General features: G+C 54.1%; 1 protein-coding gene across 1 annotated transcript in view; it reads left to right on the top strand.

Annotated features, from left to right (window-relative positions):
- DPP10 (dipeptidyl peptidase like 10) overlaps positions 1–14424 on the top strand; it is a 685122-nt gene that overhangs the window by 147274 nt on the left and 523424 nt on the right. The window contains exons 5-6 of the mRNA XM_073646140.1: positions 6263–6417; positions 6536–6633. Coding sequence (XP_073502241.1) covers positions 6263–6417; positions 6536–6633 — 253 coding nt within the window. The remainder of the gene's footprint in view (positions 1–6262; positions 6418–6535; positions 6634–14424) is intronic.

Below are 14424 nucleotides of genomic sequence, written 5' to 3' on the forward strand. Positions count from 1 at the left end.
TGGCGGATGGTGGAGAGTGCAGGAGGACGGGGTGGTGTATGGCGGATGGTGGAGGGTGTGCAGGAGAACGGGGTGGTGTATGGCGGATGGTGGAGAGTGTTCAGGAGAACGGGGTGGTGTATGGCGGATGGTGGAGAGTGTGCTGGAGGACGGGATGGTGTATGGCGGATGGTGGAGAGTGGTGCAGGAGAACGGGGTGGTGAGCGAGGCGGATGGTGGAGAGTGGTGCAGGAGAACGGGGTGGTGTATGGCGGATGGTGGAGAGTGTGCAGGAGAACGGGGTGGTGTATGGCGGATGGTGGAGAGTGTGCTGAAGGACGGGATGGTGTATGGCGGATGGTGGAGAGTGTGCAGGAGAACGGGGTGGTATATGGCGGATGGTGGAGAGTGTGCTGGAGGACGGGATGGTGTATGGCGGATGGTGGAGAGTGGTGCAGGATAACGGGGTGGTGTATGGCGGATGGTGGAGAGTGGTGCAGGAGGACGGGGTGGTGTATGGCGGATGGTGGAGAGTGCAGGAGGACGGGGTGGTGTATGGCGGATGGTGGAGAGTGTTCAGGAGAACGGGGTGGTGTATGGCGGACGGTGGAGAGTGTGCAGGAGAACGGGGTGGTGTATGGCGGACGGTGGAGAGTGTGCAGGAGAACGGGGTGGTGTATGGCGGACGGTGGAGAGTGTGCTGGAGGACGGGATGGTGTATGGCGGACGGTGGAGAGTGTGCTGGAGAACGGGGTGGTGTATGGCGGACGGTGGAGAGTGTGCTGGAGGATGGGATGGTGTATGGCGGACGGTGGAGAGTGTGCAGGAGAACGGGGTGGTGTATGGCGGACGGTGGAGAGTGTGCTGGAGGATGGGATGGTGTATGGCGGACGGTGGAGAGTGTGCAGGAGAACAGGGTGGTGTATGGCGGACGGTAGAGAGTGTGCTGGAGAACGGGGTGGTGTATGGCGGATGGTGGAGAGTGTGCTGGAGGACGGGATGGTGTATGGCGGTTGGTGGAGAGTGGTGCAGGAGAACGGGGTGGTGTATGGCGGATGGTGGAGAGTGGTGCAGGAGAACGGGGTGGTGTATGGCGGACGGTGGAGAGTGTGCTGGAGGACGGGATGGTGTATGGCGGATGGTGGAGAGTGTGCAGGAGAACGGGGTGGTGTATGGCGGATGGTGGAGAGTGTGCTGGAGGACGGGATGGTGTATGGCGGATGGTGGAGAGTGGTGCAGGAGAACGGGGTGGTGTATGGCGGATGGTGGAGAGTGTGCAGGAGAACGGGGTGGTGTATGGCGGATGGTGGAGAGTGTGCTGGAGGACGGGATGGTGTATGGCGGATGGTGGAGAGTGTGCAGGAGAACGGGGTGGTGTATGGCGGACGGTGGAGAGTGTGCTGGAGGACGGGATGGTGTATGGCGGACGGTGGAGAGTGTGCTGGAGAACGGGGTGGTGTATGGCGGACGGTGGAGAGTGTGCTGGAGGACGGGATGGTGTATGGCGGACGGTGGAGAGTGTGCTGGAGAACGGGGTGGTGTATGGCGGACGGTGGAGAGTGTGCTGGAGGACGGGATGGTGTATGGCGGTTGGTGGAGAGTGGTGCAGGAGAACGGGGTGGTGTATGGCGGATGGTGGAGAGTGGTGCAGGAGAACGGGGTGGTGTATGGCGGACGGTGGAGAGTGTGCTGGAGGACGGGATGGTGTATGGCGGATGGTGGAGAGTGTGCAGGAGAACGGGGTGGTGTATGGCGGATGGTGGAGAGTGTGCTGGAGGACGGGATGGTGTATGGCGGATGGTGGAGAGTGGTGCAGGAGAACGGGGTGGTGTATGGCGGATGGTGGAGAGTGGTGCAGGAGGATGGGGTGGTGTATGGCGGATGGTGGAGAGTGCAGGAGGACGGGGTGGTGTATGGCGGATGGTGGAGAGTGTGCCGGAGAACGGGGTGGTGTATGGCGGACGGTGGAGAGTGTGCAGGAGAACGGGGTGGTGTATGGCGGACGGTGGAGAGTGTGCTGGAGGACGGGATGGTGTGTGGCGGACGGTGGAGAGTGTGCAGGAGAACGGGGTGGTGTATGGCGGACGGTGGAGAGTGGTGCAGGAGAATGGGGTGGTGTATGGCGAACGGTGGAGAGTGTGCTGGAGGACGGGATGGTGTATGGCGGATGGTGGAGAGTGTGCTGGAGAACGGGGTGGTGTATGGCGGACGGTGGAGAGTGTGCTGGAGGACGGGATGGTGTATGGCGGACGGTGGAGAGTGTGCTGGAGGACGGGATGGTGTATGGCGGACGGTGGAGAGTGTCCAGGAGGATGGGTTTGTGTGTGACAAAGGGTCGAGAGTGGTGGTGGTGGAGGACAAGATTATCTGTGGCGAACAGTGGACAGTGGTGGGGGAGGATGAGGTTTTGTGTGGCAGAAGGTGCAGAGTACTGGAGGAGGAAGGGGGGGAATCAGGCGGGTGATGCAGAGGAGTGGAGGAGGAAATGGGAATAAGGCGGACGGTGCAGAGGAGTGTAGGAGGAAGGGGGTGAGTTAGGTGGACTGTGGAGAGGGGTGGAGGTGGACAGGGGGAGTTAGGCAGACGGTGCAGAGGAGTGGAGGAGGATGGAAGAGAGTCAGGCGGACGGTGCAGAGGAGTGGAGGAGGAAGGGGGAGTCAGGCAGACGGTGCAGAGGAGTGGAGGAGGACAGGGAATCAGGCCTACAGTGCAGAGGAGTGGAGGAGGACAGGGAGTCTGGCGGACGGTGCAGAGGAGTGGAGGAGGAAGGGGGAGTCAGTCAGACGGTGCTGATGAATAGAGGAGGAAGAGGGGAGTCAGGCGGGCGGTGCAGAGGAGTGGAGGAGGAAAGGGGGAGTCAGGTAGATGGTGCAGAGGAGTGGAGGAGGACAGGGAATCAGGCCTACAGTGCAGAGGAGTGGAGGAGGACAGGGAGTCTGGCAGACGGTGCAGAGGAGTGGAGGAGGATGGAGGCGAGTCAGGCGGACGGTGCAGAGGAGTGGTGGAGGAAAGGGGAGTCAGGCGGACGGTACAGAAGAGTGGAGGAGAAAGGGGGTGAGTAAGGTGGACGGTGGAGAGGAGTGGAGGAGGGAGTCAGGCGGACGGTGCAGAGGAGTGGAGGAAAAAGGGGGGAGTCAGGCGGGCGGCGCAGATGAGTAGAGGAGGACGGGGGAGTCAGGCGGGCGGTGCAGAGGAGTGGAGGAGTATGGAGGTGAGTCAGGCGGACGGTGCAGAGGAGTGGAGGAGGAAGGAGGGGAGTCAGGCGGATGGTGCAGAGGAGTGGAGGAAAATGGGGGGAGTCAGGCGGGCGGCGCAGATGAGTAGAGGAGGACGGGGGAGTCAGGCGGACAGTGCAGAGGAGTGGAGGAGTATGGAGGTGAGTCAGGCGGACGGTGCAGAGGAGTGAAGGAGGAAGGAGGGGAGTCAGGCGGACGGTGCAGAGGAGTGGAGGAGGAAGGGGGGGTCAGGCGGACGGTGCAGAGGAGTGGAGAAGGACGGGGGCGAGTCAGGCGGACGGTGCAGAGTAGTGGAGGATGATGGGGGTGAGTTAGGTGGACGCTGGAGAGGAGTGGAGGTAGACGGGGGCGAGTCAGGCGGATGGTGCAGAGGAGTAGAGGAGTACAGGGGTGAGTCGGGCGGACGGTGTAGAGGAGTAGAGGTGGACGGGGGTGAGTCAGGCGGACGGTGCAGAGGAGTGGGGGGAGGACGGGGGTGAGTCAGGCGGACGGTGCAGAGGAGTGGAGGAGGACGGGGGTGAGTCAGGCGGACGGTGCAGAGGAGTGGAGGAGGACGGGGGTGAGTCAGGCGGACGGTGCAGAGGAGTGGAGAAGGACGGGGATGAGTCAGGCGGATGGTGCAGAGGAGTGGAGGAGGACGGGGATGAGTCAGGCGGACGGTGCAGAGGAGTGGAGATGGACGGGGGTGAGTCAGGCGGATGGTGCAGAGGAGTGGAGATGGACAGGGGTGAGTCAGGCGGACAGTGCAGAGGAGTGGAGGAGGGTGGGGGTGAGTCAGGCGGACTGTGCAGAGGAGTATAGGAGGACGGGGTGAGTCAGGCGGACGGCACAGAGGCGTGGAGGAGGATGGAGGTGAGTCAGGCGGACTGTTTAGAGGAGTGGAGGAGTATGGGGGTGAGTCAGGCGGACGGTGCAGAGGAGTAGAGGAGGACGGGGGTGAGTCAGGCGGACGGTGCAGAGGAGTAGAGGAGGACGGGGGTGAGTCAGGCGGACTGTGCAGAGGAGTGGAGGAGGACCGGGGTGAGTCAGGCGGACGGTGCAGAGGAGTGGAGGAGTACGGGGGTGAGTCAGGCGGACTGTGCAGAGCAGTGGAGGAGGACAGGGGTGAGTCGGGCGGACGGTGCAGAGGAGTAGAAGTGGACGGGGGTGAGTCAGGCGGACGGTGCAGAGGAGTGGAGGAGGACTGGGGTGAGTCAGGCTGACGGTCCAGAGGAGTGGAGGAGGACGGGGGTGAGTCAGGCGGACGGTGCAGAGGAGTGGAGGAGTACGGGGGTGAGTCAGGCGGACTGTGCAGAGCAGTGGAGGAGGACAGGGGTGAGTCGGGCGGACGGTGCAGAGGAGTAGAAGTGGACGGGGGTGAGTCAGGCGGACGGTGCAGAGGCGTGGAGGAGGACGGGGGCGAGTCAGGCGGACTGTGCAGAGGACTAGAGTTGGACGGGGGTGAGTCAGGCGGACTGTGCAGAGGAGTGGAGGAGGACGGGGGTGAGTCAGGCGGACGGAGTAGAGGAGGACGGGGGTGAGTCAGGCGGACGGTGCAGAGGAGTGGAGGTGGACGGGGGCGAGTCAGGCGGACTGTGCAGAGGAGTAGAGGAGGACGGGGGTGAGTCAGGCGGACGGTGCAGAGGAGTGGAGGAGGACGGGGGTGAGTCAGGCGGACGGTGCAGAGGAGTGGAGGAGGACGGGGGTGAGTCAGGCGGACGGTGCAGAGGAGTAGAGGTGGATGGGGGTGAGTCAGGCGGACGGTGCAGAGGAGTGGAGAAGGACGGGGGTGAGTCAGGCGGACGGTGCAGAGGAGTGGAGGAGGACGGGGGTGAGTCAGGTGGACTGTGCAGAGGAGTAGAGGAGGACGGGGGTGAGTCAGGCGGACGGTGCAGAGGAGTGAAGAAGGACGGGGGTGAGTCAGGCGTACGGTGCAGAGGAGTGGAGGAGGACGGGGTGAGTCAGGCGGACGGTGCAGAGGAGTGGAGAAGGACGGGGGTGAGTCAGGCGGACGGTGCAGAGGAGTGGAGGAGGACGGGGGTGAGTCAGGCGGACGGTGCAGAGGAGTGGAGGAGGACGGGGGTGAGTCAGGCGGACGGTGCAGAGGAGTAGAGGAGGACGGGGGTGAGTCAGGCGGACGGTGCAGAGGAGTGGAGGAGGATGGGGGTGAGTCAGGCGGACGGTGCAGAGGAGTGGAGGAGGACGGGGGTGAGTCAGGCGGATGGTGCAGAGGAGTGGAGGAGGACGGGGGTGAGTCAGGCGGACGGTGCAGAGGAGTGGAGGAGGACAGGGGTGAGTCAGGCGGACTGTGCAGAGGAGTAGAGGTGGATGGGCGTGAGTCAGGCGGACGGTGCGGAGGAGTGGAGGAGGACGGGGGTGAGTCAGGCGGACGGTGCAGAGGAGTGGAGGAGGACGGGGGTGAGTCAGGTGGACTGTGCAGAGGAGTAGAGGTGGATGGGCGTGAGTCAGGCGGACGGTGCAGAGGAGTGGAGGAGGACAGGGGTGAGTCAGGCGGACGGTGCAGAGGAGTGGAGGTGGACGGGGGTGAGTCAGGCGGACGGTGCAGAGGAGTGGAGGTGGACGGGGGTGAGTCAGGCGGACGGTGCAGAGGAGTGGAGGAGGACAGGGGTGAGTCAGGCGGACGGTGCAGAGGAGTGGAGGTGGACAGGGGTGAGTCAGGCGGACGGTGCAGAGGAGTGGAGGTGGACGGGGGTGAGTCAGGCGGACGGTGCGGAGGAGTGGGGAATGATGCGGAGAAACGTGTTGTTTCCATCTGCCGGGTGATTGTCGCCCTGGTGCAGACCCCATACTTTCTACATGTGCACAGTTGCAGGTGGATGGAGGGTCTGAATCCGGGTGCCGGACTCCTTAGACCCTTCAGTGTTAACCATTTCCTCGCTGTCATTCATTTGCACTCGGCGCAGTTTGTATGAGACATCTATCGATCAGGGTGGTTTGCTCTCGGGGGGCAGGGTCCGGCACTGAGGGGCGGCACGTTATGGGCCTCTCTGATGCCGGGGCGATGGCGGTGCTGGGGTCACTAGCAGAGTCCTTGTGTCTTCTTGCAGAGGAGCTGCTGCACACCCACATCGCCCACTGGTGGTCTCCTGATGGCGAGAGGCTGGCGTTCCTCAGCATCAATGACAGCGCCGTCCCCAATATGATCATTCCGCAGTACACCGGCAGCCTGTACCCGCTGGGAAAGCAGTTCCCATATCCCAAGGTAACGGGAACTTCGTTCTGAATCCCCTCTTCCCAGAATGCACTCTGGCATGGATTTCACCGCAGGATTCGGGGTAATTACAGTCGGACCCTCTTGTGTCTTCTTGTCTCTGTCTCAGGCTGGACAGACCAACCCCACCGTGAAGCTGTTCGTGGCGAATCTCTATGGTCCAACACACACACTGGAGCTGATGGCGCCGGACAGCCTACGCTCAAGGTACCGACCCCGTACACCACCTGTCCTCATACAATGGGCACGGGGGCATCATGTATGGCCCCCAGAACATGGCGCCGGACAGCCTACGCTCAAGGTACCGACCCCGTACACCACCTGTCCTCATAGAATGGGCACGGGGGCATCATGTATGGCCCCCAGAACATGGCGCCGGACAGCCTGCGCTCCAGGTACCGACCCCGTACACCACCTGTCCTCATAGAATGGGCACGGGGACAACATGTATGGCCCCCAGAACATGGCGCCGGACAGCCTGCGCTCAAGGTACCGACCCCGTACACCACCTGTCCTCATAGAATGGGCACGGGGGCAACATGTATGGCCCCCAGAACATGGCGCCGGACAGCCTGCGCTCAAGGTACCGACCCTGTACACCACCTGTCCTCATAGAATGGGCACGGGGGCATCATGTATGGCCCCCAGAACATGGCGCCGGACAGCCTGCGCTCCAGGTACCGACCCCGTACACCACCTGTCCTCATAGAATGGGCACGGGGGCATCATGTATGGCCCCCAGAACATGGCGCCGGACAGCCTGCGCTCAAGGTACCGACCCCGTACACCACCTGTCCTCATAGAATGGGCACGGGGGCAGCATGTATGGCCCCCAGAACATGGCGCCGGACAGCCTGCGCTCCAGGTACCGACCCCGTACACCACCTGTCCTCATAGAATGGGCATGCGAGCAGCATGTATGGCCCCCAGAACATGGCGCCGGACAGCCTGCGCTCCAGGTACCGATCCCGTACGCCACCCGTCCTCATAGAATGGGCACGGGGGCAGCATGTATGGCCCCCAGAACATGGCGCCGGACAGCCTGCGCTCAAGGTACCGACCCCGTACACCACCTGTCCTCATAGAATAGGCACGGGGGCATCATGTATGGCCCCCAGAACATGGCGCCGGACAGCCTACGCTCAAGGTACCGACCCCGTACACCACCTGTCCTCATAGAATGGGCACGGGGGCAGCATGTATGGCCCCCAGAACATGGCGCCGGACAGCCTGCGCTCCAGGTACCGACCCCGTACACCACCTGTCCTCATAGAATGGGCATGCGAGCAGCATGTATGGCCCCCAGAACATGGCGCCGGACAGCCTGCGCTCCAGGTACCGATCCCGTACGCCACCCGTCCTCATAGAATGGGCACGGGGGCAGCATGTATGGCCCCCAGAACATGAGGTATAATGCACAAGGTGAATACACAGTAACATGGACCGGGGTATACAATACAGGACCAGGGGTATATAGTACTGGACCGGGGGTATATAATACAGGACCGGGGGTATATAATACAGGACCGGAGGTATATAATACTGGACCGGGGGTATATAGTATTGGACCGGAGGTATATAATACAGGACCAGGGTATACAACACAGAACCGGAGGTATATAATACAGGACCAGGGATATATAATACAGGACCGGAGGTATATAATACTGGACCGGGGGTATATAGTACTGGACCGGAGGTATATAATACAGGACCGGGGTATACAATACAGGACCGGAGGTATATAATATAGGACCGGAGGTATATAATACAGGACTGGGGTATATAATACTGGACTGGGGGTATATAGTACTGGACCGGAGGTATATAATACAGGACCGGGGGTATATAATACAGGGCTGGGGATATATAATACAGGACCGGGGATATATAATACAGGACCGGGGGTATATAATACAGGACCAGGGGTATATAATACAGGACCGGGGATATATAATACAGGACCGGGGGTATATAATACAGGACCGGGGATATATAATACAGGACCGGGGGTATATAATACAGGACCGGGGTATATAATACAGGACTGGGGGTATATAATACAGGACCGGGGGTATATAATACAGGACTGGGGGTATATAATACAGGAACAGGGGTATATAATACAGGACCGGGGGTATATAATACAGGACCGGGGGTATATAATACATGACCGGGGTATATAATACAGGACTGGGGGTATATAATACAGGACCGGGGGTATATAATACAGGACTGGGGGTATATAATACAGGAACAGGGGTATATAATACAGGACCGGGGGTATATAATACAGGACCGGGGGTATATAATACAGGACCGGGGATATATAATACAGGACCGGGGTATATAATACAGGACTGGGGGTATATAATACAGGACCGGGGGTATATAATACAGGACTGGGGGTATATAATACAGGAACAGGGGTATATAATACAGGACCGGGGGTATATAATACAGGACCGGGGGTATATAATACATGACCGGGGTATATAATACAGGACTGGGGGTATATAATACAGGACCGGGTGTATATAATACAGGACTGGGGGTATATAATACAGGAACAGGGGTATATAATACAGGACCGGGGGTATATAATACAGGACCGGGGATATATAATACAGGACCGGGGTATATAATACAGGACTGGGGGTATATAATACAGGACCGGGGGTATATAATACATGACCGGGGGTATATAATACAGGAACAGGGGTATATAATACAGGACCGGGGGTATATAATACAGGACCGGGGATATATAATACAGGACCGGGGGTACAGTTATATGAAAAAGTTTGGGCACCCCTATTAATCTTAAGCTTATTGTTTTATAAAAATTGGTGTTTTTGCAACAGCTATTTCAGTTTGATCTATGTAATAACTGTTGGACACAGTAATGTTTCTGCCTTGAAATGAGGTTTATTGCACTAACAGAAAATGTGCAATCTGCATTCAAACAAAATGTGACAGGTGCATAAGTATGGGCACCTCACCAGAAAAGTGACATTAATATTTAGTAGATCCTCCTTTTGCCTCTAGTCGCTTCCTGTAGCTTTTAATGAGTTCCTGGATCCTGGATGAAGGTATTTTTGACCATTCCTCTTTACAAAACAATTCCAGTTCAGTTAGGTTTGATGGTCGCTGAGCATGGACAGCCCTCTTCACATGATCCCACAGATGGTCAATGATATTCAGGTCTGGGGACTGGGATGGCCATTCCAGAACATTGTAATTGTTCCTCTGCATGAATGCCTGAGTAGATTTGGAGCGGTGTTTTGGATCATTGTCTTGCTGAAAGATCCATCCCCTGCGTAACTTCAACTTTGTCACTGATTCTTGGACATTATTGTCAAGAATCTGCTGATACTGAGTGGAATCCATGCGTCCCTCAACTTTAACAAGATTCCCGGTGCCGGCATTGGCCACACAGCCCCAAAGCATCATGGAACCTCCACCAAATTTTACTGTGGGTAGCAAGTGTTTTTCTTGGAATGCTGTGTTTTTTTGCCGCCATGCATAACGCCTTTTTGTATGACCAAACAACTCAATCTTGGTTTCATCAGTCCACAGGACCTTCTTCCAAAGAGAAATTGGCTTCTCCAAATGTGCTTTTGCATACCTCAGCCGACTCTGTTTGTGGCGTGCTTGCAGAAATGGCTTCTTTCGCGTCACTCTCCCATACAGCTTCTCCTTGTGCAAAGTGCGTTGTATAGTTGACCGATGCACTGTGACACCATCTGCAGCAAGTTGATGCTGCAGCTCTCTGGAGGTGGTCTGAGGATTGTCCTTGACTGATCTCACCATTCTTCTTCTCTGCCTTTCTGATGTTTTTCTTGGCCTGCCACTTCTGGCCTTAACAAGAACTGTCCCTGTGTTCTTCCATTTCCTTACTATGTTCCTCACAGTGGAAACTGACAGGTTAAATCTCTGAGACAGCTTTTTGTATCCTTCCCCTGAACAGCTATGTTGAATAATCTTTGTTTTCAGATCATTTGACAGTTGTTTTGAGGAGCCCATGATGCCACTCTTCAGAGGAGATTCAAACAGGAGAACAACTTGCAAGTGGCCACTTTAAGTAGCTTTTCTCATGATTGCATACACCTGGCTATGAAGTTCAAAGCTCAATGAGGTTACAAAACCAAAAAAAGTGCTTTAGTAAGTCAGTAAAAAGTAGGTAGGAGTATTTAAAACAAGAAAATGATAAGGGTGCCCATACTTATGCACCTGTCAAATTTTGTTTGAATGCAGATTGCACATTTTCTGTTAGTACAATAAACCTCATTTCAAGGCAGAAACATTACTGTGTCCAACAGTTATTACATATATCAAACTGAAAGAGCTGCTGCAAAAACACCAATTTTTATAAAACATTAAGCTTAAGATTAATAGGGGTGCCCAAACTTTTTCATATAACTGTATATAATACAGGACCGGGGTATATAATACAGGACCGCAGGTATATAATACAGGACCGGGGTATATAATACAGGACCGCAGGTATATAATACAGGACCGGGGTATATAATACAGGACCGGGGTATATAATACTGGAACGGAGGTATATAATACAGGACCGGGGTATATAATACAGGACCGCAGGTATATAATACAGGACCGGGGTATATAATACAGGACCGGGGTATATAATACTGGACCGGAGGTATATAATACAGGACCGGGGATATATAATACAGGACCGGAGGTATATAATACTGGACCGGAGGTATATAATACAGGACCGGGGATATATAATACAGGACCGGGGGTATATAATACAGGACCGGGGTATATAATACAGGACCGGAGGTATATAATACAGGACCGGGGTATATAATACAGGACCGGGGGTATATAATACTGGACCGGAGGTATATAATACAGGACCGGGGATATATAATACAGGACCGGGGGTATATAATACAGGACCGGGGTATATAATGCAGGACCGGGGGTTTATAACACAGGACTGGAGGTATATAATACAGGACCGGGGGTATATAATACAGGAACGGAGGTATATAATACAGGACCGGAGGTATATAATACAGGACCGGGGGTTTATAACACAGGACTGGGGGTATATAATACAGGATCAGGGGTATATAATACAGGACTGGAGGTATATAATACAGGACTGGGGGTATATAATACAGGACCGGAGGTATATAATACAGGACCGGGGGTATATAATACAGGACTGGGGGTATATAATACAGGACTGGGGGTATATAATACAGGACCGGGGGTATATAATACAGGACCGGGGATATATAATACAGGACCGGGGGTTTATAACACAGGACTGGGGGTATATAATACAGGATCGGGGGTATATAATACAGGACTGGAGGTATATAATACAGGACTGGGGGTATATAATACAGGACCGGAGGTATATAATACAGGACCGGGGGTATATAATACAGGACCGGAGGTATATAATACAGGACCGGGGTATATAATACTGGACCGGGGGTTTATAACACAGGACTGGAGGTATATAATACAGGGCCGGGGATATATAATACAGGACCGGGGATATATAATACAGGACCGGGGGTATATAATACAGGACCGGGGATATATAATACAGGACCGGGGGTTTATAGCACAGGACTGGGGGTATATAATACAGGACCGGGGGTATATAATACAGGACCGGAGGTATATAATACAAGACCGGGGGTATATAATACAGGACCGGGGATATATAATACAGGACCGGGGGTTTATAACACAGGACTGGAGGTATATAATACAGGACTGGGGGTTTATAACACAGGACCGGGGGTATATATAATACAGGACCGGGGGTATATATTACAGGACCGGGGGTTTATAACACAGGACTGGAGGTATATAATACAGGATCGGGGGTATATAATACAGGACCGCAGGTATATAATACAGGACCGGGGGTATATATTACTGGACCGGGGGTATATATAATACAGGACCGGGGGTATATATTACAGGACCGGGGGTATATAATACAGGAACAGGGGTATATAATACAGGACCGGGGGTATATAATACATGACCGGAGGTATATAATACAGGACCGGGGATATATAATACAGGACCGGGGGTATATAATACAGGACCGGGGTATATAATGCAGGACCGGGGGTTTATAACACAGGACCGGAGGTATATAATACAGGACCGGGGGTATATAATACAGGAACGGAGGTATATAATACAGGACCGGAGGTATATAATACAGGACCGGGGGTATATAATACAGGATCGGGGGTATATAATACAGGACTGGAGGTATATAATACAGGACTGGGGGTATATAATACAGGACCGGAGGTATATAATACAGGACCGGGGGTATATAATACAGGACTGGGGGTATATAATACAGGACTGGGGGTATATAATACAGGACCGGGGGTATATAATACAGGACCGGGGATATATAATACAGGACCGGGGGTTTATAACACTGGACTGGGGGTATATAATACAGGATCGGGGGTATATAATACAGGACCGGAGGTATATAATACAGGACCGGGGGTTTATAACACAGGACTGGGGGTATATAATACAGGATCGGGGGTTTATAACACAGGACTGGGGGTATATAATACAGGATCGGAGGTATATAATACAGGACCGGGGATATATAATACAGGACTGGGGGTATATAATACAGGACCGGAGGTATATAATACAGGACTGGAGGTATATAATACAGGACTGGGGGTATATAATACAGGACCGGAGGTATATAATACAGGACCGGGGGTATATAATACAGGACTGGGGGTATATAATACAGGACCGGGGGTATATAATACAGGACCGGAGGTATATAATACAGGACTGGAGGTATATAATACAGGACTGGGGGTATATAATACAGGACCGGAGGTATATAATACAGGACTGGAGGTATATAATACAGGACTGGGGGTATATAATACAGGACCGGAGGTATATAATACAGGACCGGGGGTTTATAACACAGGGCTGGAGGTATATAATACAGGACCGGGTGTATATAATACAGGACCGGAGGTATATAATACAGGACCGGTGGTTTATAACACAGGACTGAGGGTATATAATACAGGATCGGGGGTATATAATACAGGACTGGAGGTATATAATACAGGACCGGAGGTATATAATACAGGACTGGGGGTATATAATACAGGACCGGAGGTATATAATACAGGACCGGGGGTATATAATACAGGACCGGAGGTATATAATACAGGACCGGGGGTATATAATACAGGACCGGGGTATATAATACTGGACCGGGGGTTTATAACACAGGACTGGAGGTATATAATACAGGGCCGGGGATATATAATACAGGACCGGGGATATATAATACAGGACCGGGGGTATATAATACAGGACCGGGGATATATAATACAGGACCGGGGGTTTATAACACAGGACTGGGGGTATATAATACAGGACCGGGGGTATATAATACAGGACCGGAGGTATATAATACAAGACCGGGGGTATATAATACAGGACCGGGGATATATAATACAGGACCGGGGGTTTATAACACAGGACTGGAGGTATATAATACAGGACCGGGGGTATATAATACAGGAACGGAGGTATATAATACAGGACCGGGGTATATAATACAGGACTGGGGGTATATAATACAGGACCGGGGGTATATAATACAGGACCGGAGGTATATAATACAAGACCGGGGGTATATAATACAGGACCGGGGATATATAATACAGGACTGGGGGTTTATAACACAGGACCGGGGGTATATATAATACAGGACCGGGGGTATATATTACAGGACCGGGGGTTTATAACACAGGACTGGAGGTATATAATACAGGATCGGGGGTATATAATACAGGACCGCAGGTATATAATACAGGACCGGGGGTATATATTACTGGACCGGGGGTATATATAATACAGGACCGGGGGTATATATTACAGGACCGGGGGTATATAATACAGGAACAGGGGTATATAATA

Source organism: Phyllobates terribilis, unplaced genomic scaffold (assembly GCF_046119375.1).
Source record: "Phyllobates terribilis strain yellow unplaced genomic scaffold, ASM4611937v1 Scaffold_9__5_contigs__length_417890890, whole genome shotgun sequence".
Taxonomy (NCBI): Eukaryota; Metazoa; Chordata; class Amphibia; order Anura; family Dendrobatidae; genus Phyllobates; species Phyllobates terribilis.